Raw genomic sequence first — 27219 nt, 5'->3', positions numbered from 1 at the left:
AACACAGGAGGAGGCCATGGATCGACATGTCCGAACTGGAATGGGGATAGGAATTGAAATGGTTGGCCACCGGGAAATTCTGCTTGTTGCGGTTGAAGCATAGGTGCTCAGCACCATCAACAGTACCTCCTAATTCTGTGTCACCTCTGCAGACTTGTTGATCCAGCCGTGTGCACTCAGCAGAGACATTCTTGCTCCAGACAGGTGGGTAAACAGATGTTCTCTCGGTGTTCATTCAAATGAAAGCAGACATCTGCAAATTGCTCTCGTCAGTACCTGGCTTGCTGGCTGGCGGAACTGAGGATTAAGTGAGACAGAGTTCTGCGATGACTTTCATTCTTCATCAGTCAGTGGCTGTGAACGTGTGGGAGGGATCGGAGCGACAGAGAGGGATATTGGAGCTGTCACCACTGTAAAGCACACGTCTCAGCAGAGGGCAAATCGTCTGTGATTGGTGTCTGTTACACAGTCTAGAATTATTCAACTATTTCATCAGCTCTGTCATTAGCAATCCATGAATCCTGGTGTGTGTGTGTGTGTGTGAGAGCCCCTAGGGTTTCACCGATATTTAAAACGTCTCAGGTTATTACAGCACGTCGCCAAGCAACTGCCACAGGCAGGGAAAGCCAGAGATGCCTGGGAAATCCCTGACCCATGGCCATTCAGAATCAGATCGAGTCATCGCGCACTGTACATCGAAACATATACTGCTCTACAAATGTCTGAGACACATATATACAGCCAGGGTGCCTTAGACTTTTGCACAGTACTGTAGTAATCTTATGTATTGCACTGTACAGCTGCCACAAAAAAACAAATTTCATGACGTATGTGAGTGATAAGACTTTTGCAAAGTAGTACGATATTTGTCAACGTGGAACAGAGAGCGAATTTGTAAAACTGGCGGGAGCAAAGGATGTTAGGAATGGGGTGGAGTGCAGAGGGAGGGGTGAGGGACAGATGGTAGAGAAGAAATGCCAGGTGCAATGGTGGCGGGGGTGGGGATGGGGGCGGTGTGGGTGCAGACACACCCAGCCCTGAGACACCAGGCAAGCTCATTTGATCCAAACAATTGGTTTATTGATCATTACAGAATGTCTCTCTGGTGCTTCCCGCTCCCTCCCTTCTCCCTTCCCCTTTTCCCAACCATGATTCCCCTCTCCCTGCCCCCTTCCCACTCTCAGTCCACAATAGAGACCCAGATCAGAATCATGTTTATCATCACTCACATATGTCATGAAATTTGTTTTGTGGCAACAGTACAGTGCAATAGATAAAATTACTACAGTACTGAGCGAAAGCCTTAGGCACCCTAGCGATATATATCTGCCTAAGAGTTTTGCACAGCACTGTATGTATTTTTTATTTTAACTCATGGTTTTTTTATACAAGCATACTGTGGTGAATACTAGTGTGCCCTGATATGGAAATTGAGTGATAATTCTCCAGAGAACACATCTTCTCTGAGGGTGCTTTCATCTTCAAGCCTATTGGAGAAAGCTTTGAGACAGAAGAGAGAGAGAGACTTCAGTCAGCTTCTGAAATACATGAAAGGTCCTCTTTTTTCATCTAATGTTTCTTTCTAGTTCTTTGCATTGAAGATTGTTGTTCCTGGGAGTAATTGGCCCCTATAATTTCTGGAAAAATAACAACATTTTCACAATCCTCTGTATTGCCTGAGCCTTAAAAATAGCAACCTTCACTTCTGTGAGTCCTCAATTTTTGCAGGAAGAGAGATGTCTCTTTGCTGCTAAAAGACCCAAAAAACATCAATCACAGTCCTTTGAGGGCAAAGCCCTTCCTTCCATTGAGGTCAAAAACATGAAGTGCTGTCACAAGAAAGCAGCATCCGTCATATGGGAGCTCTGCCATCTGATATGTTTTGTAACTTCGAAACATTAAATTGATTCAGAGAAAGACGTGGGAGTCCGAAACGTTGGTCTAACTTTGTGTTTACTTTAAGTGAGGTGCGCACGTATCAAGTGGTAACATGATGGTGGAAGCAATTCATGTGTTTATACATAAAACCCGTGATAAATTATTTAAACAAACAAGAGTGGTTGATCTATATATATATACACACACACAAGATTACTCAAGTATCATTTAAATATTAAATACACAACATCATCCAGGCCACGTCCTCTTCATGCTGCTACCATTAGTACAGGAGCCTAGGGTCCCACACCACCAGGTTCAGGAACAGTTATTACCCCTCAACCAATAGGCTCCTGAACCAGTGTGGATAACTTCACTCACCTCAACTCTGAACTGATTCCACAACCTATGGACTCACTTTTAAAGACCCTACAACTCATGTTCTCAGTGCTGTTTTTAGTTACAGTTTTCTTCTTTTGCACATTGGTTGTTTGTCAGTTTGTAAAGTTTTTTGCCAATTCCATTGTATTTCTTTATTCTCCTGTAAATGCCTAAAAGAAAATGAACCTCAAGATGGTATATGCTAACATGTTCGTAGTTCGATAATAAATTTTACTTCGAACTTGACCTCAAAGATGAAAAGTTGAACAAGTTGGACTCAGCAGCCACCTACAAGCACACTACAGAACTGCACAAATCTGACTGTCATTGTTGGATACAACCGGCTTCCAATCAATCAGTTGTTTATTGAGTGACAGCGCAGAATAGGCTCTTCCGGCCCTTTGTGCCACACCGGCCAGTAATACCTGCTTTATCCAAACCTAATCATGGGGCAATTTACAATGTCCAACAAACCTACCGACCGGTATGTCTTCACTGTGGGAGGAAACCAGAGTACCAGGAGGAAACTGCATGGCCACAGGGAGAACATACAAACTTCTTATAGGCAGTGGCGGGAAGCTCTCTGTATTTGCAGCCTTTTCTTATTTGGATAGTGCCAGTTCAGTACTCACACTGAATGTGGGTGCAACTATATGTGAAGTTCACAAACTGGAGTTAATTGTATGTGGGAGATATTCTGTCAAACATACAGGATTGATGAAATTAAATTTCCACGGTCACCTTGCCAACAGATCTCCATTTCACTGACTGGGTTCCCACCCAGAATACTGGACAGCACACTTCTTCAAAAGTGTTGCTTCCTCAGAATTTCTTTTTGTTTATGACAGGCTACTTGAAGCTGAACTCAAATATTATTTCAGACTTCTTGTATCATGTAGGAATTCTTGCTTAAGTGTCGAAGAATAATCAACCAGCATTGATGGATTCCAGTTGCCCCGATACCATTTCTCCATGACCGCAATGTCCTGGTGAAACTTTTCACAGTGCTCGTCCCTGATAGCACCAAGATTTGCAGGGAAGAAGTTTAAATGGGAATGCAGAAATGAATCTTTAGTGGCATGTTGCACTTCATGGTTTTGTATGTTTGAACCATGTTGTCAACCAGTTTGATGCTCTATAGTTGCCAAAACAATTTTCAGCCAATGTCCTCGAATGTCTTCTAAACAATTTTCTCCAGTTCCACTAGAAGTTCTTCAAATTGCCTGTTATTGATGACCTGTTTGATTTGTGGACCAACAAAGATGCCTTCCTTAATCTTGGCATCAATTATTCTGACTTGAAATATGAATTAAAACAACAAAAATAGATGATTCTTTAAAACTTGGTGTGGGACAGGTAAATTTTAAGGAGATTTTCATTATCAGCAGCCCAAAATCCATAAGATACACCCAAAAATATTCAGGAAGCAAAATCTTTGTTTTCCAGTGTCCAGTCGGTTTTAAACTCACCTCTGCCCTAACCCATACTGTCTCTTCACTGATTGTCTGAGGGCTTCCAATATGTAAAGACATATTCAAAGATTCAAAGTACATTTATTATGAAAGTATGTATGTAGTAGCACGCGCAGCCTCTCAGGTGAATGATATCGGTATTTGTAAGTAGGTACCATGCACAATCCTGATTTGATGGAGACAGACGTGAGAAGCACAGAGGAACATCTGGAGAAACTTCTGAAATGTCCGGTTCGCTGCTGCTGCTACTGTGCGATCGAGAATCTCCGGAGGAGAAGGCCCCCAATCCTCGGCTTTGCCTGTTACTGGCGGCCGAGGCTGGGGTCGAAGCACTCAGCAGAAATGGTGCTCGGTGCTTGGTGTTGGAGGGCTGGTCGAAGGCTCGAAGCTTTTGGATGGACTCAGAGTCGGGCTGTGGTCGGGTGCTTCCAGGGTGCTGCATCGGCAAGTTTGCGGCGCTGGAAGCTCATGGCAGGGAGAGTTTTCTTCCTTCTACCGTCTGTGTGAGATGATGGGACTTTCGAGAGACTTTGAGACTTTTTTTTACCGTGCCCATGGTCTGTTCTTTATCAAATTACGGTATTGCTTGCACTGTTGTAACTATATGTTATAATTATGTGGTTTTTGTCAGTTTTTTAGTCTTGGTCTGTGTTGTGTTTCTGTGATATCACACTGCAGGAACATTGTATCATTTCTTAATGCATGCATTACTAAATGACAATAAAGGATAACTGTGTGTCCTCATAACCTAATCTAATCTAATCTAATATACAACCCTGAGATTCATCTTCCCACAGACAGACTCAAAACAAAGAAACACCATGGGATCCATTCAAAGAAAGCACCAAACAGGTGCAAATGGTAAAAAAAAACAGCAAAAAACACAATATAAGTCATCAAGCCACAGAGTCGTTGAAACAGTCTAGGTTTAGTTCAGTTCTGTTCAATTTAGTGCTGGGTCGTTCACTGACTGCAGGCCACAGGGGTAGTCCACTCAATGAAAATCACAGAAAACAGCAGTGAAAATAAGGAGTAGCCATATGGGAGCCACGGTAGCATAGCAGTTAGCGTGACTATCACAGCTCGGGGGGGGGGCAGTTCAGAGTTCAATTACAGTGTCCTCCGTCAGCAAATTTATACGTCCTACCCATGAACATGTAGGTTTCCTCTGGGTGCTCCAGTTTCCTCTCACAGTCCAAAGACATATCGCTTAGTAGGTTCATTGGTCATTGTACATTTTCCCGTGATGAGGCAAGGGTTACATCGGTGGGTCACTGTGCCAGAAGGGCCTGTTCTGCGTTGTATCGCAAATAAGTAAATAAAATATGACTATGTGGCTCTAACTTCCTCTACAAGTTTGCAGCTGATACCATCACAATGGGCCACATCTTAAATAATGATGAACCAAAGTACAGGAAGCAGAAAGAAAGCCTAATGGCAGGGCGTCATGTCAACAAAGCAGCTAGAAAGCCATCCTTGGGCAAGGTGTAGCACCTGCTTAGCCCAAACTTGCCCCCGGTCAGGGTCATGTGAAACCATGGCAGCAGCCGGTGCAGATCACAGGTCCTGGTTATGTGACCACTGACACCAGGCAGACAATCTCTGAAGAGTATTGATAATGGCTGGGGTCACCGTCTTGTAAAGACACTGCCCAGAAGAAGGCAATGGCAAACCACTTCTGTAGAAAAATTTGCCCTGAGTAATCATGGTCATGGAAAGACCCTGATCGCCTTCACCATATGACATAATGATGATGATGACCCACCCTGGACATTTGCTCAGGCAGGAGATACAAAAGCCTGAAAGCACGTACCACCAGGTTCTGTCCCACTGTTATCAAACTCTGGAACTACCTCTTGTGTGATAAGATAGACTCTTGACCTCACAATCTACCTCGTTATGATCTTGTACTTTATAGTTACTGCACAGCACTTTCTCCGTAGTTGTTTCACTTTATTCTGCATTCCGTTATTGTTTTAACTTTTTCTACCTCAATGCACTGTGTAATGATCTGATCTGTATTAAGAGTGTACAAGACAAGATCTTCACTGAATCTCAGTACATGTGATAATAGTAAACTAATTCCAGCATCAAATTTTGAAATTCTCTTTGTTTTCAAGCCTTACATCCTAAAGGTCAAATTATTGGGTGTGTTTAATGCAGAGGTTGATAGGTTCTTGATTAGTCAGGGAATGAAGGGATACGGGGAGAAGGCAGGAGATTGGGGCTGAGAGGGAAATGCATCAGCTGTGGTGAAATGGTGGACAGGCTCAATTCTGTTCATATATGTCTTATCTCTGAAATCTTTTCTCGGCTTCAGAAAGGTGTGGTACAAAAGAGAGGATGCTCCTCAAGAAGCTGTTTCCATATCTAAGAACCCTCACCATCGGGACATGCCCTCTTCTCATTCTTTCCATCAGGGAGGAGGCACAGGAGCCTAAAGACACACACTCACAATCAGAATTGACATACGTTTTGTAAATTTGTTGTTTTGCGGGATCAGTATAGGCATAAAATTACTGTGGTGGCTGTTCATTGTGCCCGATGATGACAGGAAACCCATACAGGAGAGTTCTTAATATGGGGAAAGCATTGCATTCGGGCAGTTCCACCCTCTTGACCTCAGAAGTCCAGGTCCAGTGGTACAAACAAGCATCACAAATTGAGGTCTTCCTTGGTTGCGATGGATGACCATGACATCTTCTGTACCTCATCATGCTCTTCGCTCTCCACAGAGCGTTGCAGAACCACCTTCCTGGCCATAAGACCATTAGACCATAAGACATAGGAGCAGAATTAGGCCATCTGGCCCATTGAGTATGCTCCATCATTCAATCACGGCTGATCCTTTTTTCTATCTTCTCCTCAACCCCAGTTCCTGGCCTTCTAACCTTTGATGCCATGTCCAATCAAGAACCTATCAATCTCTGTCTTAAATACACCCAGCGACCTGGCCTCCACAGCTGCTTGTGGTAACAAATTCCACAAATTCACCTTCCTTTGGCCGTTGGATCTCACTAAAGATCTCATCCACCCAGTCGACCTCCAGTACCTCTCCATAATAGGGGCATTCCTGGGTGGTGAGGGGCCCTAATGATGGATGCCTCGTTCTTGACGCACCACATTTTGAAGATGTCCTTGATCCCTGTGTTCTTGGGATTGGGCAACTTGCCATGACAGCATTCGTTCCAGACAAAGAGGATTTCAATTCCATCCTTTTATCCCGGAGGTTTCCTTTGATTACAACATCAATCGGATTCAGTTTCCAGATCTGAATGAGCTATTTGACATCAAAGAGTTGAGCTGATTGAAACATCTGTCTCTGGATAAAGCAACTAATAGGATACAAAATGATGAGGAGTATAGATAAGGTAAATGCAAGCAGGCTTTTTCCATTGAGGTTGGATGGGACTACAATCAGAGGTCATGGGCTATGGGTGAAAGGTGAAACGGGGACACCTCTTTTTCCCTTATTAGAGAGAGAGAGAGAGAGAGAGATCTTGTGGTATGTTGAATTACCGGGTGAATGAGTAGCCTTTGGGGTACTGCAAATCTGTGTCTTTATTGATGTATTGCTGCACGCTTGAGTGCTCGGTGGGGGGTGCCGGTGGGGAAAGGGGGATGGTTGCTTTGCTGCTGCTTAAGCATGGGAGGGAGGAGCTGGGGGGGGTGTAATTTGGGGTTCTAACATTTAACTGTCATTCATTCTTTGGGGCACTCTCCTGTTTTCGTGAATGTTTGTGAAGAAGAAAAATTTCAGGATGTGTATTCTATACATTTCTCTGACATTAAATGTGCCTATTGAAACCTTTGAAACATTTCAGGGAATCTTCTATGCTCAGAGGGTTGTGAGAGTGTGGGATGAGCTACCAGTGCAAGTGGTGCCTGTGTGCTCGATTTCAACACAAGAGAAGTTTGGATAGGTACATGGATAGGAGGGGTATGGTCTGGGTGTAGGTCAATGGGAGTAGGCACTTTAAATAGTTTGGCATGGACTAGATGGACCAAAGGGCCTGCTTATGTTCTATACTTTCCTACGACTCTATGACTGCAGAGCATTGACTTTGGGAACAGTGAGGTGGTGCTCATGAGGTCATGGTCCAAGAGGAAGAAGCTGTATCTTATCCCTGAAGGTAATAACGAGAAAAGGGCATGTCTCGTATGAGCAGAAATTTCTTTAGCCAGAGGGTGGTTACTCTGTGGAATCTGTGGCCGCAGATGACTACTGAAGCCAAGTTGTTGGGTATATTTAAAGCAGAGGTTGATAGGTTTCTGATTTGTCAGGGTGTCAAAGGTTACAGGGAGAAGGGGTTGAGAGGGATAATAAAGCAGCCATGATGAAATGGCGGAGCAGACTCAAAGGGCTGAATGGCCTGATTCTGCTCCTATGTCTTATGGTCTCTCAGTAAAATTAAAGCCAGACCATTTATGAGTGACATCAGGGAAGATGAGATCTGAAACTCTCTCTCACAATGGATATACATTATCTGTAAGATATATCCTTACCTGTTGCATTTACATGGCAGGAATGATGACTGACTTATGTGAGTCAGTGGTTAACCACCCTGAGGGTCTGACAGATCCCCAGGAACTTATCTTAGAGCAGCAAGCGTAACACTACAGCAGCAGCGACCCAGGTTCAATTCCTGCCTCTGCCTGTGATGAGTTTGCACCATCTCCTCGTTTCTGTGTGGGTTTCCCCCACGTTCTCTGGTTTCCTCCCACTGTCCAAAGATGTCCCGGTCACATGGGTGTGATCGGGCAGCGTGGGCTCATTGGGCTGGGAGGGCCTGTTACCGTGCTGTATCTTTAGCTAAAATTGTGTGGAGCAAGTTGCCAGCAGAAGTGGTGACCATTTCAACATTTAAGAGAAGTTTGGAGAGGTGCATGGATGGGAGAGATATGGTGGGCTATGGTTCTGGTGCAGGTTGATGGGAGTAGGCAGTTTAAGTGGTTCAGCATGGACTAGATGGGCCAAAGGGCCAGTTTCAGTGTGCTGTATTGGTGTTTGACTCTATGATTCTAAAGGTTATGGGCCAATGGCTCAGGCTTGCATGTTGGTTGTGCTGATTGGCCTTCTTTCGTTCTGCATGAGTCTGTGAGCTGCTGAAGGAGGGTGTCTGTGTGTGACGATCTCACTCCTTCAGAAGGAAGGCCCTTGCGTTCCGGGGCTCTCTCTCTCCCGCAATGCCGTCAGGGTATGATACTGAAGTTCTGCATCTACGATTTATGGATTTGATGATGGCTCATTTGGACTCTATCAGTTTTGTGCTTATATTCTGTGTTTTCACCCATTCTTTCTTGTTGCCATTTCCACAGTTGGTTTTTTTTTTGCACGGGAGGGTGGGGGTGGTTTATGTCGTTGTCATTTTTTTTTTCGCGAGTTGATGTCTGTCTTTGAATGGCTTCTATGGTTTTCTCTGTTTTGTGTGACTGTCTGGAGAAGACAAATCTCAGAGTTGTATACTGCATGCACAGCTTGATAATAAATGGACCCTGAGCCTAGGTCTTCTACCATTTCCCATGAGGTGCAGACTGGTGTGGTTCTCCAAAGGAGAACGGTTTTCCCAAATGCTTCTTTTCTGAAACAATATTGTATCAGCAACTACCAACAAGTACATCATTAGTTTGATTAGAAATACCATTTTGTCTGAATGTCTGTAGACAGCTGACTGTGAAGTTCACTAATCCATGCATCAAAGTGTTCAACAGAATTGCAGAACAATTTTCTACCTACTCCAAAACTAAAATTAAGTCTTACTTTTTTCCCCAAGTCTGAGTGAGGAGATCTTTCTCACGGGAATCCAGTTGAGATTCCAACCATCCAGCCAGTGTCTCTTTGGGCCTGCGAGCATTTTTACTTTCTGGTGAAAAAGAAAATTCGAAGAACATTATTTTTTGGCAGTTACAGTTCATTATTCAGACCCTTGGATGCAGCTCATTTTTCACAAACTGAATTATCCTGGGAAATATCTCTCACTCGCTGCTGCTGGGGGAAGCTGTCTGTGTTCGAGTGGTCTCTCTCTTTTTCCCTCGGTGCTGTTGGAGGATGTTACCAAAGTTCTGCGATTTATGGATTGGATCGAGGTCTGTAGTTCAAGTGGACCCTTTCAGTTTTATGGTTTTTATATTCTGAGTTTTCACTTCTCCTTTGCGTGATGTTTTTCGTGTGAAGGGTGTTGATGATCGTGTTGCCGTTTGCGAGATTTGTTTTTTCTGTGCGGGGGGGAGTGTTGATACTTTTCTTTGAACATTTTCCATCGTGTTTCATGGCTATCTGGAGAAGATGAATCTCAGAGTTGTATACTTCATACATGCTTTGATAATAAATGAACCTTTGAACCTTTTGAATCTTTCAACAAACTCAATAATGATCATCAAAGGCCTTTTTACTGCTGTGGATCTGTGTGTTTTGCTCACAGAGCTTGGAGCAGAAATTGACAACATTAAATATGTTCTTTGCAATTGTGAACAACTTAAAGCAGAATGTTTCAGGGAAACAGAATGAAGGCAGTTTCTAACTAGCATCAGTCACATGCACTTGAGTAGCTGTTAGACACTACACTGTGCTTCGAACAAAATGGTTTTAACTAGCATCAGTTGTGTGTGCTTGTGTTCAAAAAGCAGTGCTTTTTGTCACTGATAGTATACAAGAAATAAAAAGTATGACAATTCTGAACCATCTTGCTCACTGTGGTTTCAAGCATTCAGGCTTGGAGATGCCAGAAATGGCCAGGAGTAAAAATGAAATGATTTCACTACATCAACAAGTTAGGTATTATGAAAAGTTTGAACGTTATCGACAATCATCTTGAAACTTAAAATGAAAGTGAAGATTTGAAGGCTGCAATCCTTGAAAGCGTTGTATGAAGGCAGCGCATTATCTACACTCGGTGTCTGAGTGATTTTGTTCATTTACAGTCAATCAAAAAAACATGATAGCATACACTAAGTGAATTCCTCCGTCAATAACTATTAGGAACTAATACAGGGTTTATAGTTCTGTTGTAGCATTGATAGTGTTCTAATTTCACTTAACTACATAATTTGTTGAAATTTTGGCCAATTGGGGCAGCCGCTTAATTGGGCCAAAATGTACTACTACTACTATGTCGACTCAGGCCTAGGAGGCCGGCGTCGGGCATGATGATGGACTCTTCACTTCCCCCCCCCCCATCAGTGTGTTCAGTTCATCTACATTAGCCGTGCCACTGTCTTCTAGGAGCGTGTTGACCATAGTCTTGGGAGGGCGTCCAGGGTTCATCCTCCCATGCTTGGGCTCCCATATGATGACTAGGCTGGCAGGTAGCTCGGGTGGCGTAGACAGTGCCCCGCTAGTTGCAGTCTTCTCACCTCGATTTTAGTAGTGAGCATCGGTAGGTCATTATAGAGGTCAACGTTTGTCATGTGCTGTTGCCAACTTGCGTCAAGAGCCATCCGGAGCATTCGTGTATAGAGACTTTCGCATAGTCTTGGTGAGTGTCCACGTCTCGCATCCGTACATGAGAATGGACTCTATAAGTCCTCTTTTTAAGCCCTCTGGACAGGTTCAACTTCCAGATTTCCTTCACGTCGTTCATAGCCCTCCACGCCAGCGCCTTCCATATCTTTATGTCCTTCTCTGAGCTCATTATTCTTGGCCCGAGGTACTTGTAGTCAAAGACTTTCTTAATGGTATCATTCTTTACGGTCTTGAGAGTACCTTTGTCGCAGTTAAACGCCATGTACTCTGTCTTTTCAGCATTCAGGTGAAGTCCAACTTTATTGCATTCAATTTCCACTTTTGTCAGTAGCTGCTGTGCTTCCTCCATCTGGTCAGAGAGCAGGACGATGTCATCTGCAAAATCGAGATCTGTGAGTGTAACTGGTCTGACCCTTTTAGTTCGTCCTGGTTTTATGGTAAAACCAAGCTTGTCATGATCTTTGGTAGCTTGACGCAGAGCGTAATCAAGGACGATTATAAAGCTGTAGGGTGCCAGAGTGTCTCCTTGCAGCACACCAGCTAGGAGCTCGAACACTGCTGTTTCTCCGTCTGGTGATACAAATTTCGCCATGGTTTTGGTATAGCTGGACTCTATTGCTCTCAGTAGATGGTCTGGCACTCCATAAGCTTTCAGGATCTTCAGCATTTTACCTCGGTGAATGGAGTCAAAAGCTTTGCGAAAATTGATGTCAGTAAGCACAGCTGGTAGGTTGTTCTTCTTGACTTCCTCGATGATGCACTGGCCCTGATTAACCTGAATCCACTGTATTATTAAGTCTGAAGCTTTGAACTATTTCTTTGGTTTGAAAATATGATCCAATTCCTGTTTTAACTGTGGCACTGAAGCAATGAAGTGTTTTCTGAGTGAAATGTCACCTTGTGTTTTGAATGCTGCTAATCACCAATTTTAGACCATAAGACAAAGGAGAAGAAGTAGGCCATTCGGCCCATCGAGTCTGCTCCGCCATTTTATCATGAGCTGATCCATTTTATCCTATTTAGTCCCACTGCCCCGCCTTCTCACCATAACCTTTGATGCCCTGGCTACTCAGATACCTATCAATCTCTGCCTTAAAGACACCCAATGACTTGGCCTCCACTGCTGCCCGTGGCAACAAATTCCATAGATTCACCACCCTCTGACTAAAAAAATTTTTTCGCATTTCTGTTCTGAAAGGGCGCCCTTCAATCCTGAAGTCATGCCCTCTCGTACTAGGCTCCCCCATCATGGGAAACAACTGTGCCACATCCACTCTGTCCATGCCTTTTAACATTCGAAATGTTTCTATGAGGTCTCTCCTCATTCTTCTAAACTCCAAGGAATACAGTCCAAGAGCGGACAAATGTTCCTCATATGTTAACCTTCTCATTCCCGGAATCATTCTAGTGAATCTTCTCTGTACCCTCTCCAACGTCAGCACATCCTTTCTTAAATAAGGAGCCCAAAACTGCCCACAGTACTCCAAGTGAGGTCTCACCAGCACCTTATAGAGCTTCAACATCACATCCCTGCTCCTAAACTCTATTCCTCTAGAAATGAATGCCAACATTACATTCGCCTTCTTCACTACCGACTCAACCTGGAGGTTAACTTTAAGGGAATCCTGTACGAGGACTCCCAAGTCCCGTTGCATCTCAATTTTACCTTCCAGTTAATTGGCCGAAGCCTCTTCTCTATAAACATAAGAGATTCTGCAGATGCTGCAAATCCAGAGCAGCACACACAATGCCGGAGGAACTCAGCAGGTCAGGCAGCATCTATGGAGAGAAATTAACAAGTTAGTGTGTTTTCGGTCCTGATGAAAGGTCTCAGCCCAAAACGTTAAATCTTTATTCCTTTCTGTAGACTCTGCTTCCTCCAAGATGACCACAGCCTTGTTGTGGTTTGGAGGCTTGTGTGCCTCAGTGACCTGGAGAGAAACGTAGGCTGGAATCAGGCCCTTGTGATTTGGCTCTTGGTGAGTCATCCATGCCAGGCAGCTCAAAGGGTAGAGGCCAGTCTAAGAGTGGCCCACTGGTCCTCTAGTTTCGGGGGTTCAGCTCAGGGGTAACAATCCTGACCAGTCAAACAAAACTGTAATGGAAACAGCAAGGAAGAATCCTTCTACAATTGTGTATGACAGTATTCCTGAGTCTCCACCCGGGACTTGCGTGACTGACAGTAGTGAAAACTGAGAGGAAGCCTGATGCATTTTAGAAACAAGTCCTGTGGACTGATGAAGTTAAAATAGAACTTTTTGGCCGCAGTGAGCAAAGGTATGTTTGGAGAAAAAAGGGTGCAGAATTTCATGAAAAGGACACCTCTCCAACTGTTAAGAACGGGGGTGGATCGATCATGCTTTGGGCTTATGTTGCAGCCAGTGGCACGAGGAACATTTCACTGGTAGAGGGAAGAATGAGATCAATTGAATACCAGCAAATTCTGGAAGCAAACATCACATCGTCTGTAAAAAATCTGAAGATGAAAAGAGGATGGCTTCTGCAACAGGATAATGAATCTAAACACACCTCAAAATCCACAATGGACTACCTCAAGAGGCGCAAGCTGAAGGTTTTGCCATGGCCCTCACAGTCCCCCGACCTAAACATCATCGAAAATCTGTGGATAGACCTCAAAAGAGCAGTGCGTGCCAGACGGCCGAAGAATCTCACAGAACTAGAGGCCTTTTGCAAGGAAGAATGGGCGAAAATCCCCCAAACAAGAATTGAAAGACTCTTAGCTGGCTACAGAATGTGTTTACAAGCTGTGATACTTGCCAAAGGGGGTGTTGCTAAGTACTGCCATGCAGGGTGCCCAAACTTTTGCTTCAGGCCCTTTTCCGTTTTTGCTATTTTGAAATTGTAAAAGATGGAAATAAAAAAGTAATCTTGCTTAAAATATTAAAGAAATGTGTCATCTTTAACTTTATGCCTTTTGGAAATCAGGTCATCTTTTACTCGCTTAGCTATTCACCGTGGCAGAAATTTTGACCAAGGGTGCCCAAACTTTTGCATGCCACTATATATCTAACCAAAGGACATCTCACAAATAACTTCTTATTTGGAAGTGATCTCCTGTCCAGCATATTATGTGGGGCATCATTGTGTCTACTCTGAAACTCTGATTCAGCCGAGCAAAAACCAGTTCACAAAATGACAGTCTCCGTTCCTCAGCCCTCATGGAAAGAACTAAGACAATTGGTTTCTCTGCATCCACTGTTCCTGACTCATTCAAGTTTAGCCACATACCTCGCTTCACCCATCACCTTCCAGCTTGTCCTCTTCCCCCCCCCACCTTTTTATTCTGACATCTGCCCCTTCCTTTCCAGTCCTGAAGAAGGGTCTTGGCCCCAAATGCCAACTGTTTATTCCCCTTCATAGATGCTGCCTGACCTGCTGAGTTCCTCCAGCGTTTTCTGTGTGTTGTTCTGGATTTCCAGCGTCTGTAGAGTTTCTTGTGTTCATCTTTTTGTCTATTATTTTCATATTTATTTATATCCAAATATCCGGACCTGCCTCTCGGTGTTTTTGCACTACCTTACTTTCCATTTTTCTATTTTCTATTTACAATTTATAATTTAAATTTTTAATATTTACTATAGATTTGTAATCCCGGGAGTGGGAAACGCAGAATCAAATATCGCTGTGATGATTGTACATTCTAGTATCAATTGTTTGACGACAATAAAGTATAAAGTATAAAGTATAAGAGTATTTTAGTTTAATGTTTGCACTTTATCCTACAGTAAATCACTTTGAACTACATTGTCTGTATGAAAAGAGTAATATAAATAAAGTTATTATTATTATTATTATTCTGTCTCCTGGCCCAAGGCTGCCCCAGGACGTCTGTAATTTCTGTGTGCTCTTCCACCATGGAACCTACTGTATCCGCTCATACCTCAAGCCCTGAAGGTGAAGTCAGCTAAATACATAGTGGATAGTATTGGCTACAGCCCAGCCATCATGGGTAAAGCTCTCCCCACATTGAGCACGTCTACGTGAAGCAGCATCCATCATCAGGAACCCCCGCCATCCAGGCCATGCTCTCTTCTCACTGCTGCCGTCAGGAAGGAGGTACAGGAGCCTTAGGACTCACACCAGCACGTTCAGGAACAGTTATTACCCCTCAACCATCAGGCTGCTGAACCAGTGGGGATAACTTCACTCAACTTCACCTGCCCCATCATTGAAATGTTCCCACAACCAAGAGACTCATTCTCAAGGACTCTTCATCTCATGTTCTCCATGTTTATTGATTATTTATTTAATATATAATTTATTTATTTTTATATTTGCACGGATTGTCGTCTTCTGCACCGTGGTTAAAAGTCCAATTTGATGCAGTCTTTCACTGATTCTAATATGGTTGTTATTCCATTATGGATTTATAGAGTATGCCCACAAGGAAATGAATCTCAGGGTTGTATCCGGTGACATATATGTACTTTGATTATAAATTTACTTTGATGTACTAGAGGGCGTGCATCTCAGGTGAGGGGAGGGAAGTTTAAAGGAGAAGTGCAGGGCAAGTTTTTTCCACAGAGAGCGATAGGTACTTGAAATCCACTGCCGGGGTAGTGGTAGAGAGAGATATAATAGTGGCTTTTAAGAAGTTGTTAAGAGACAAAGTTGTTGGCGATTCTAAATAGGGCGGCTCGTTATTGTAGCAGTTAGCACAGTCACCTTACAGTGCCAGTGATCACCGATCGCGGTTCAGTTCCCAGTGCTGTCTGTAAGGCGTTTGTGCATTTGCCCCAATGACCATCTGGATTTCTTCCAGGTGCTCCAGCTTCCTCCTGCATTTTAAAGATTTACTGCAAACATCTGAGCCACACTTAAAGAGCCAGCATATTCTCAAGGACTGTATTTGTCAATGTGGAACAGAGAGCGAGATTGTAAATCTGACGGGAGCGAAGGATGTTGGGAATGGCGAGGGTGGAGCTCCACAGGAGGGGTGGGGGACAGGTGGTGGAGAAGGAGTGCCAGGGACGGGGAGACGGGGTCGTGCAGGTACAGACTCACCCAGCCCTGAGACACCAGACAAGGTCATTTGATTCCAAAGGATTGTTTTATTGATCATTACAGAATGTCTCTCTGGTGCTTCCCACTCCCTCCCCTCTCCCTTCCCCTTTTCCCAGCCATGATTCCCCTCTCCCTGCCCCCTTCCCACTCTCAGTCCACAACAGAGACCCATATCTGAATCAGGTTTATCATCACACATACATCAAGAAATTTGTTTTATTTTGTGACAGCAGTACAGTGCAAAACATAAAATTACTACAGTACTGTGCAAATGTCTTAGGCACCCTAGCTATATATATGTGCCTAAGACTTTTGCACAGTACAGTAGAGGTTAGGGTTGGCGTGTTGTGGGCATGCTATGTTGGCACTGGAAGCGTGGCAACACTTGCGGGGTGCCCACAGCACATCTCCCGCACAAACGTGGCATTTCACTGAATGTTACAATGTATGTGACAAATATGTCAATCTCTTTTTTCTCTTTTGATGATTATCAGGTGGGGCAGCACGGTAGTGTAGTGGTTAGCACAATGCTCTACAGTGCCAGCGACCCAGGTTCAATTCCCACCACTGCCTGTAAGGAGTTTGTACATTCTCCCCGTGACCACGTGTGTTTCCTCCGGGTGCTCTGGTTTCCTCCCACAGTCCAAAGACATACTGATTGGTGGGTTAATTGGTCATTGTAAATTGTCCCGTGATTAGGTTAGGATTAAATCAGGGGATTGCTGGGTGACGTGGCTCAAAGGGCCAGAAGGGCCAATTCCACGTTGTAACTCAATAAACAAATAAATAACTCTTCCTGCACCACGTTCAAAAGTCTGTGTATACAAACTTTGGATCTCCATTTCTCCACCCTTTCCAAAATCATATCAGTGAGTTATAGAATATATTCATTTTTTCTGATTTTATTACTTATAGTTTTCTGGTCTGGTACATGCTGTTGGGACTGGCTTCCAGTCAGTAACTTCATATGTGTAAAAGGCACATAACTATTGTCCACTGAACTCTGTACACGCCCCATCAGAGTTTGTGAAAGAGCTGGCCAGTGTTCCTTCACTGAGACAGACAGTGATCCCACATTCCGAGGACCACGGCCACCCCTCGAGTGTTGCTCGGCGGCAGATTTACAAACGGAGGTCCATGGTGCTCAGTGCTTGCTCGGTTTGATCCAGTTCCGTATCACCCACTTTTGCCCGGAGCACTTCTGCAAGGACAGCCTCAGGTCAAAGTTGGCATCCTTGACCATCTCCACTTCGAGGCAGCGGCCAGTGTCTCTGTTTATGATTGGTCCGTTCTGCAAAGGAAAAGGATTAGGTGTCACCAACTGGAATTCCAAATGTCCGATCTTCCCACAGAGAAAGTGAAGAGGATGTTCACAAAAATGATCTCAGGAATGAAAGGGTTAACATATGAGGAGCGTGTGATGGCTCAGGGCCTGTACTCGCTGGAGTTTAGAAGAATGAGGGGGGATCTACGTGAAACCCAACGAATATTGGAAGGCCTCGATAGAGAGGATGATTCTTATGGTGAGTGACCCTTGAGACCAGAGGGCACAGCCTCAGAATAGAGAGATGCTCCTTTAGAACAGAGATGGGGAGGAATTTCTTTAGCCACAGGGTGATGAATCTGTGGAATTCATTGTCACAGATAGTGGGTATATTTAAAGGAGAGGTTGACATGTTCCTAATTAGTCAGGGCGTTAAAGGTTATAGGTAGAAGGAGGAGACTGGGTTTGAAAGGGACAATAAATCAGCCACGATGGAATGGTGGAGCAGACTCATTGGGCCGAATGGCCTAATTTTGTTCCTAAGTCTTATGGACTGATAGTGGTTATTGGTTTAATGGTGTCTCATGCGCCAAAATACTGGGGATCAGAGTGTGGTGTTTCCAGGGGAACAGGATGTGTGATGGTTGCTGGTGAACAGGGTGAGGTGTTTCCAGGGGAACAGGATGTGCGATGGTTGCTGGTGAACAGGGTGAGGTGTTTCCAGGGGAACAGGATGTGTGATAGTTGCTGGTGAACAGGGTGAGGTGTTTCCAGGGGAACAGGATGTGTGATGGTTGCTGGTGAACAGGGTGAGGTGTTTCCAGGGGAACAGGATGTGTGATGGTTGCTGGTGAACAGGGTGAGGTGTTTCCAGGGGAACAGGATGTGTGATGGTTGCTGGTGAACAGGGTGTGGTGTTTCCAGGGGAACAGGATGTGTGATGGTTGCTGGTGAACAGGGTGAGGTGTTTCCAGGGGAACAGGATGTGTGATGGTTGCTGGTGAACAGGGTGAGGTGTTTCCACGGGAACAGGATGTGTAGTGGTTGCTGGTGAACAGGGTGAGGTGTTTCCAGGGGAACAGGATGTGTGATGGTTGCTGGTGAACAGGGTGAGGTGTTTCCAGGGGAACAGGATGTGTAGTGGTTGCTGGTGAACAGGGTGAGGTGTTTCCAGGGGAACAGGATGTGTGATGGTTGCTGGTGAACAGGGTGAGGTGTTTCCAGGGGAACAGGATGTGTAGTGGTTGCTGGTGAACAGGGTGAGGTGTTTCCAGGGGAACAGGATGTGTGATGGTTGCTGGTGAACAGGGTGAGGTGTTTCCAGGGGAACAGGATGTGTAGTGGTTGCTGGTGAACAGGGTGAGGTGTTTCCAGGGGAACAGGATGTGTGATGGTTGCTGGTGAACAGGGTGTGGTGTTTCCAGGGGAACAGGATGTGTGATGGTTGCTGGTGAACAGGGTGAGGTGTTTCCAGGGGAACAGGATGTGTGATGGTTGCTGGTGAACAGGGTGAGGTGTTTCCAGGGGAACAGGATGTGTGATGGTTGCTGGTGAACAGGGTGTGGTGTTTCCAGGGGAACAGGATGTGTAGTGGTTGCTGGTGAACAGGGTGAGGTGTTTCCAGGGGAACAGGATGTGTGATGGTTGCTGGTGAACAGGGTGAGGTGTTTCCAGGGGAACAGGATGTGTGATGGTTGCTGGTGAACAGGGTGAGGTGTTTCCAGGGGAACAGGATGTGTGATGGTTGCTGGTGAACAGGGTGAGGTGTTTCCAGGGGAACAGGATGTGTAGTGGTTGCTGGTGAACAGGGTGAGGTGTTTCCAGGGGAACAGGATGTGTGATGGTTGCTGGTGAACAGGGTGTGGTGTTTCCAGGGGAACAGGATGTGTGATGGTTGCTGGTGAACAGGGTGAGGTGTTTCCAGGGGAACAGGATGTGTAGTGGTTGCTGGTGAACAGGGTCAGGTGTTTCCAGGGGAACAGGATGTGTGATGGTTGCTGGTAAACAGGGTGAGGTGTTTCCAGGGGAACAGGATGTGTGATGGTTGCTGGTGAACAGGGTGAGGTGTTTCCAGGGGAACAGGATGTGTGATGGTTGCTGGTGAACAGGGTGAGGTGTTTCCAGGGGAACAGGATGTGTGATGGTTGCTGGTGAACAGGGTGAGGTGTTTCCAGGGGAACAGGATGTGTGATGGTTGCTGGTGAACAGGGTGAGGTGTTTCCAGGGGAACAGGATGTGTGATGGTTGCTGGTGAACAGGGTGAGGTGTTTCCAGGGGAACAGGATGTGTGATGGTTGCTGGTGAACAGGGTGAGGTGTTTCCAGGGGAACAGGATGTGTGATGGTTGCTGGTGAACAGGGTGAGGTGTTTCCAGGGGAACAGGATGTGTGATGGTTGCTGGTGAACAGGGTGAGATGTTTCCAGGGGAACAAGATGTGTAGTGGTTGCTGGTGAACAGGGTGAGGTGTTTCCAGGGGAACAGGATGTGTGATGGTTGCTGGTGAACAGGGTGTGGTGTTTCCAGGGGAACAGGATGTGTGATGGTTGCTGGTGAACAGGGTGAGGTGTTTCCAGGGGAACAGGATGTGTGATGGTTGCTGGTGAACAGGGTGTGGTGTTTCCAGGGGAACAGGATGTGTGATGGTTGCTGGTGAACAGGGTGAGGTGTTTCCAGGGGAACAGGATGTGTAGTGGTTGCTGGTGAACAGGGTGAGGTGTTTCCAGGGGAACAGGATGTGTGATGGTTGCTGGTGAACAGGGTGAGGTGTTTCCAGGGGAACAGGATGTGTGATGGTTGCTGGTGAACAGGGTGAGGTGTTTCCAGGGGAACAGGATGTGTGATGGTTGCTGGTGAACAGGGTGAGGTGTTTCCAGGGGAACAGGATGTGCGATGGTTGCTGGTGAACAGGGTGAGGTGTTTCCAGGGGAACAGGATGTGCGATGGTTGCTGGTGAACAGGGTGAGGTGTTTCCAGGGGAACAGGATGTGCGATGGTTGCTGGTGAACAGGGTGAGGTGTTTCCAGGGGAACAGGATGTGCGATGGTTGCTGGTGAACAGGGTGAGGTGTTTCCAGGGGAACAGGATGTGCGGTGGTTGCTGGTGAACAGGGTGTGGTGTTTCCAGGGGAACAGGATGTGTGATGGTTGCTGGTGAACAGGGTGAGGTGTTTCCAGGGAAACAGGATGTGTGATGGTTGCTGGTGAACAGGGTGAGGTGTTTCCAGGGGAACAGGATGTGTGATGGTTGCTGGTGAACAGGGTGAGGTGTTTCCAGGGGAACAGGATGTGTGATGGTTGCTGGTGAACAGGGTGAGGTGTTTCCAGGGGAACAGGATGTGTGATGGTTGCTGGTGAACAGGGTGAGGTGTTTCCAGGGGAACAGGATGTGTGATGGTTGCTGGTGATCAGGGTGAGGTGTTTCCAGGGGAACAGGATGTGTGATGGTTGCTGGTGAACAGGGTGAGGTGTTTCCAGGGGAACAGGATGTGTGATGGTTGCTGGTGAACAGGGTGAGGTGTTTCCAGGGGAACAGGATGTGTGATGGTTGCTGGTGAACAGGGTGAGGTGTTTCCAGGGGAACAGGATGTGTGATGGTTGCTGGTGAACAGGGTGAGGTGTTTCCAGGGGAACAGGATGTGTGATGGTTGCTGGTGAACAGGGTGAGGTGTTTCCAGGGGAACAGGATGTGTGATGGTTGCTGGTGAACAGGGTGAGGTGTTTCAAGGGGAACAGGATGTGTAGTGGTTGCTGGTGAACAGGGTGAGGTGTTTCCAGGGGAACAGGATGTGTAGTGGTTGCTGGTGAACAGGGTGAGGTGTTTCCAGGGGAACAGGATGTGTGATGGTTGCTGGTGAACAGGGTGAGGTGTTTCCAGGGGAACAGGATGTGTAGTGGTTGCTGGTGAACAGGGTGAGGTGTTTCCAGGGGAACAGGATGTGTGATGGTTGCTGGTGAACAGGGTGAGGTGTTTCCAGGGGAACAGGATGTGTGATGGTTGCTGGTGAACAGGGTGAGGTGTTTCCAGGGGAACAGGATGTGTGATGGTTGCTGGTGAACAGGGTGAGGTGTTTCCAGGGGAACAGGATGTGTGATGGTTGCTGGTGAACAGGGTGAGGTGTTTCCAGGGGAACAGGATGTGTGATGGTTGCTGGTGAACAGGGTGAGGTGTTTCCAGGGGAACAGGATGTGTGATGGTTGCTGGTGAACAGGGTGAGGTGTTTCCAGGGGAACAGGATGTGTGATGGTTGCTGGTGAACAGGGTGAGGTGTTTCCAGGGGAACAGGATGTGTGATGGTTGCTGGTGAACAGGGTGAGGTGTTTCCAGGGGAACAGGATGTGTGATGGTTGCTGGTGAACAGGGTGAGGTGTTTCCAGGGGAACAGGATGTGTGATGGTTGCTGGTGAACAGGGTGAGGTGTTTCCAGGGGAACAGGATGTGTGATGGTTGCTGGTGAACAGGGTGAGATGTTTCCAGGGGAACAAGATGTGTAGTGGTTGCTGGTGAACAGGGTGAGGTGTTTCCAGGGGAACAGGATGTGTGATGGTTGCTGGTGAACAGGGTGTGGTGTTTCCAGGGGAACAGGATGTGTGATGGTTGCTGGTGAACAGGGTGAGGTGTTTCCAGGGGAACAGGATGTGTGATGGTTGCTGGTGAACAGGGTGTGGTGTTTCCAGGGGAACAGGATGTGTGATGGTTGCTGGTGAACAGGGTGAGGTGTTTCCAGGGGAACAGGATGTGTAGTGGTTGCTGGTGAACAGGGTGAGGTGTTTCCAGGGGAACAGGATGTGTGATGGTTGCTGGTGAACAGGGTGAGGTGTTTCCAGGGGAACAGGATGTGTGATGGTTGCTGGTGAACAGGGTGAGGTGTTTCCAGGGGAACAGGATGTGTGATGGTTGCTGGTGAACAGGGTGAGGTGTTTCCAGGGGAACAGGATGTGCGATGGTTGCTGGTGAACAGGGTGAGGTGTTTCCAGGGGAACAGGATGTGCGATGGTTGCTGGTGAACAGGGTGAGGTGTTTCCAGGGGAACAGGATGTGCGATGGTTGCTGGTGAACAGGGTGAGGTGTTTCCAGGGGAACAGGATGTGCGATGGTTGCTGGTGAACAGGGTGAGGTGTTTCCAGGGGAACAGGATGTGCGGTGGTTGCTGGTGAACAGGGTGAGGTGTTTCCAGGGGAACAGGATGTGCGGTGGTTGCTGGTGAACAGGGTGAGGTGTTTCCAGGGGAACAGGATGTGCGGTGGTTGCTGGTGAACAGGGTGAGGTGTTTCCAGGGGAACAGGATGTGTAGTGGTTGCTGGTGAACAGGGTGAGGTGTTTCCAGGGGAACAGGATGTGTGATGGTTGCTGGTGAACAGGGTGAGGTGTTTCCAGGGGAACAGGATGTGTAGTGGTTGCTGGTGAACAGGGTGAGGTGTTTCCAGGGGGACAGGATGTGTGATGGTTGCTGGTGAACAGGGTGAGGTGTTTCCAGGGGAACAGGATGTGTGATGGTTGCTGGTGAACAGGGTGAGGTGTTTCCAGGGGAACAGGATGTGTGATGGTTGCTGGTGATCAGGGTGAGGTGTTTCCAGGGGAACAGGATGTGTGATGGTTGCTGGTGAACAGGGTGAGGTGTTTCCAGGGGAACAGGATGTGTGATGGTTGCTGGTGAACAGGGTGAGGTGTTTCCAGGGGAACAGGATGTGTGATGGTTGCTGGTGAACAGGGTGAGGTGTTTCCAGGGGAACAGGATGTGTGATGGTTGCTGGTGAACAGGGTGAGGTGTTTCCAGGGGAACAGGATGTGTGATGGTTGCTGGTGAACAGGGTGAGGTGTTTCCAGGGGAACAGGATGTGTGATGGTTGCTGGTGAACAGGGTGAGGTGTTTCAAGGGGAACAGGATGTGTAGTGGTTGCTGGTGAACAGGGTGAGGTGTTTCCAGGGGAACAGGATGTGTAGTGGTTGCTGGTGAACAGGGTGAGGTGTTTCCAGGGGAACAGGATGTGTGATGGTTGCTGGTGAACAGGGTGAGGTGTTTCCAGGGGAACAGGATGTGTTATGGTTGCTGGTGAACAGGGTGAGGTGTTTCCAGGGGAACAGGATGTGTGATGGTTGCTGGTGAACAGGGTGAGGTGTTTCCAGGGGAACAGGATGTGTGATGGTTGCTGGTGAACAGGGTGAGGTGTTTCCAGGGGAACAGGATGTGTGATGGTTGCTGGTGAACAGGGTGAGGTGTTTCCTGGGGAACAGGATATGTGATGGTTGCTGGTGAACAGGGTGAGGTGTTTCCAGGGGAACAGGATGTGCGATGGTTGCTGGTGAACAGGGTGAAGTGTTTCCAGGGGAACAGGATGTGTAGTGGTTGCTGGTGAACAGGGTGAGGTGTTTCCAGGGGAACAGGATGTGTGATGGTTGCTGGTGAACAGGGTGAGGTGTTTCCAGGGGAACAGGATGTGTGATGGTTGCTGGTGAACAGGGTGAGGTGTTTCCAGGGGAACAGGATGTGTAGTGGTTGCTGGTGAACAGGGTGAGGTGTTTCCAGGGGAACAGGATGTGTGATGGTTGCTGGTGAACAGGGTGAGGTGTTTCCAGGGGAACAGGATGTGTGATGGTTGCTGGTGAACAGGGTGAGGTGTTTCCAGGGGAACAGGATGTGTGATGGTTGCTGGTGAACAGGGTGAGGTGTTTCCAGGGGAACAGGATGTGTAGTGGTTGCTGGTGAACAGGGTGAGGTGTTTTCAGGGGAACAGGATGTGTGATGGTTGCTGGTGAACAGGGTGAGGTGTTTCAAGGTGAACAGGATGTGTAGTGGTTGCTGGTGAACAGGGTGAGGTGTTTCCAGGGGAACAGGATGTGTAGTGGTTGCTGGTGAACAGGGTGAGGTGTTTCCAGGGGAACAGGATGTGTGATGGTTGCTGGTGAACAGGGTGAGGTGTTTCCAGGGGAACAGGATGTGTTATGGTTGCTGGTGAACAGGGTGAGGTGTTTCCAGGGGAACAGGATGTGTGATGGTTGCTGGTGAACAGGGTGAGGTGTTTCCAGGGGAACAGGATGTGTGATGGTTGCTGGTGAACAGGGTGAGGTGTTTCCAGGGGAACAGGATGTGTGATGGTTGCTGGTGAACAGGGTGGGGTGTTTCCTGGGGAACAGGATATGTGATGGTTGCTGGTGAACAGGGTGAGGTGTTTCCAGGGGAACAGGATGTGCGATGGTTGCTGGTGAACAGGGTGAAGTGTTTCCAGGGGAACAGGATGTGTAGTGGTTGCTGGTGAACAGGGTGAGGTGTTTCCAGGGGAACAGGATGTGTGATGGTTGCTGGTGAACAGGGTGAGGTGTTTCCAGGGGAACAGGATGTGTGATGGTTGCTGGTGAACAGGGTGAGGTGTTTCCAGGGGAACAGGATGTGTAGTGGTTGCTGGTGAACAGGGTGAGGTGTTTCCAGGGGAACAGGATGTGTGATGGTTGCTGGTGAACAGGGTGAGGTGTTTCCAGGGGAACAGGATGTGTGATGGTTGCTGGTGAACAGGGTGAGGTGTTTCCAGGGGAACAGGATGTGTGATGGTTGCTGGTGAACAGGGTGAGGTGTTTCCAGGGGAACAGGATGTGTAGTGGTTGCTGGTGAACAGGGTGAGGTGTTTTCAGGGGAACAGGATGTGTGATGGTTGCTGGTGAACAGGGTGAGGTGTTTCAAGGTGAACAGGATGTGTAGTGGTTGCTGGTGAACAGGGTGAGGTGTTTCCAGGGGAACAGGATGTGTGATGGTTGCTGGTGAACAGGGTGTGGTGTTTCCAGGGGAACAGGATGTGTGATGGTTGCTGGTGAACAGGGTGAGGTGTTTCCAGGGGAACAGGATGTGTGATGGTTGCTGGTGAACAGGGTGAGGTGTTTCCAGGGGAACAGGATGTGTGATGGTTGCTGGTGAACAGGGTGAGGTGTTTCCAAGGGAACAGGATGTGTGATGGTTGCTGGTGAACAGGGTGAGGTGTTTCCAGGGGAACAGGATGTGTAGTGGTTGCTGGTGAACAGGGTGAGGTGTTTCCAGGGGAACAGGATGTGTGATGGTTGCTGGTGAACAGGGTGAGGTGTTTCCAGGGGAACAGGATGTGTAGTGGTTGCTGGTGAACAGGGTGAGGTGTTTCCAGGGGAACAGGATGTGTAGTGGTTGCTGGTGAACAGGGTGAGGTGTTTCCAGGGGAAAAGGATGTGTAGTGGTTGCTGGTGAACAGGGTGAGGTGTTTCCAGGGGAACAGGATGTGTGATGGTTGCTGGTGAACAGGGTGAGGTGTTTCCAGGGGAACAGGATGTGTGATGGTTGCTGGTGAACAGGGTGAGGTGTTTCCAGGGGAACAGGATGTGTGATGGTTGCTGGTGAACAGGGTGAGGTGTTTCCAGGGGAACAGGATGTGTAGTGGTTGCTGGTGAACAGGGTAAGGTGTTTCCAGGGGAACAGGATGTGTGATGGTTGCTGGTGAACAGGGTGAGGTGTTTCCAGGGGAACAGGATGTGTGATGGTTGCTGGTGAACAGGGTGAGGTGTTTCCAGGGGAACAGGATGTGTGATGGTTGCTGGTGAACAGGGTGAGGTGTTTCCAGGGGAACAGGATGTGTAGTGGTTGCTGGTGAACAGGGTGAGGTGTTTCCAGGGGAACAGGATGTGTAGTGGTTGCTGGTGAACAGGGTGAGGTGTTTCCAGGGGAACAGGATGTGTTATGGTTGCTGGTGAACAGGGTGAGGTGTTTCCAGGGGAACAGGATGTGTGATGGTTGCTGGTGAACAGGGTGAGGTGTTTCCAGGGGAACAGGATGTGTGATGGTTGCTGGTGAACAGGGTGAGGTGTTTCCAGGGGAACAGGATGTGTGATGGTTGCTGGTGAACAGGGTGAGGTGTTTCCAGGGGAACAGGATGTGTGATGGTTGCCGGTGAACAGGGTGAGGTGTTTCCAGGGGAACAGGATGTGTGATGGTTGCTGGTGAACAGGGTGAGGTGTTTCCAGGGGAACAGGATGTGTAGTGGTTGCCGGTGAACAGGGTGAGGTGTTTCCAGGGGAACAGGATGTGTAGTGGTTGCTGGTGAACAGGGTGAGGTGTTTCCAGGGGAACAGAATGTGTGATGGTTGCTGGTGAACAGGGTGAGGTGTTTCCAGGGGAACAGGATGTGTAGTGGTTGCTGGTGAACAGGGTGAGGTGTTTCCAGGGGAACAGGATGTGTAGTGGTTGCTGGTGAACAGGGTGAGGTGTTTCCAGGGGAACAGGATGTGTGATGGTTGCTGGTGAACAGGGTGAGGTGTTTCCAGGGGAACAGGATGTGTGATGGTTGCTGGTGAACAGGGTGAGGTGTTTCCAGGGGAACAGGATGTGTTATGGTTGCTGGTGAACAGGGTGAGGTGTTTCCAGGGGAACAGGATGTGTGATGGTTGCTGGTGAACAGGGTGAGGTGTTTCCAAGGGAACAGGATGTGTGATGGTTGCTGGTGAACAGGGTGAGGTGTTTCCAGGGGAACAGGATGTGTGATGGTTGCCGGTGAACAGGGTGTGGTGTTTCCAGGGGAACAGGATGTGTGATGGTTGCTGGTGAACAGGGTGAGGTGTTTCCAGAGGAACAGGATGTGTAGTGGTTGCTGGTGAACAGGGTGAGGTGTTTCCAGGGGAACAGGATGTGTGATGGTTGCTGGTGAACAGGGTGAGGTGTTTCCAGGGGAACAGGATGTGTGATGGTTGCTGGTGAACAGGGTGAGGTGTTTCCAGGGGAACAGGATGT

The 27219-nt window shown here is 47.3% G+C and overlaps 1 protein-coding gene across 1 annotated transcript in view; it reads right to left on the bottom strand.

Moving 5' to 3' along the window:
- Window positions 1–17323: 17323 nt before the first annotated feature.
- Window positions 17324–27219, bottom strand: part of galnt9 (polypeptide N-acetylgalactosaminyltransferase 9) — a 213235-nt gene continuing 203339 nt past the window's right edge. The window contains exon 11 of the mRNA XM_072240818.1: window positions 17324–17509. Within this exon, the coding sequence (XP_072096919.1) occupies window positions 17363–17509 (147 nt within the window). The 3' untranslated portion in view covers window positions 17324–17362. The remainder of the gene's footprint in view (window positions 17510–27219) is intronic.

Source organism: Mobula birostris, chromosome 22 (genome assembly GCF_030028105.1).
Source record: "Mobula birostris isolate sMobBir1 chromosome 22, sMobBir1.hap1, whole genome shotgun sequence".
NCBI lineage: Eukaryota > Metazoa > Chordata > Chondrichthyes > Myliobatiformes > Myliobatidae > Mobula > Mobula birostris.
The sequence above is the reverse complement of the archived record's forward strand: the minus strand, read 5'-3'. Positions and strand labels throughout refer to the sequence as shown.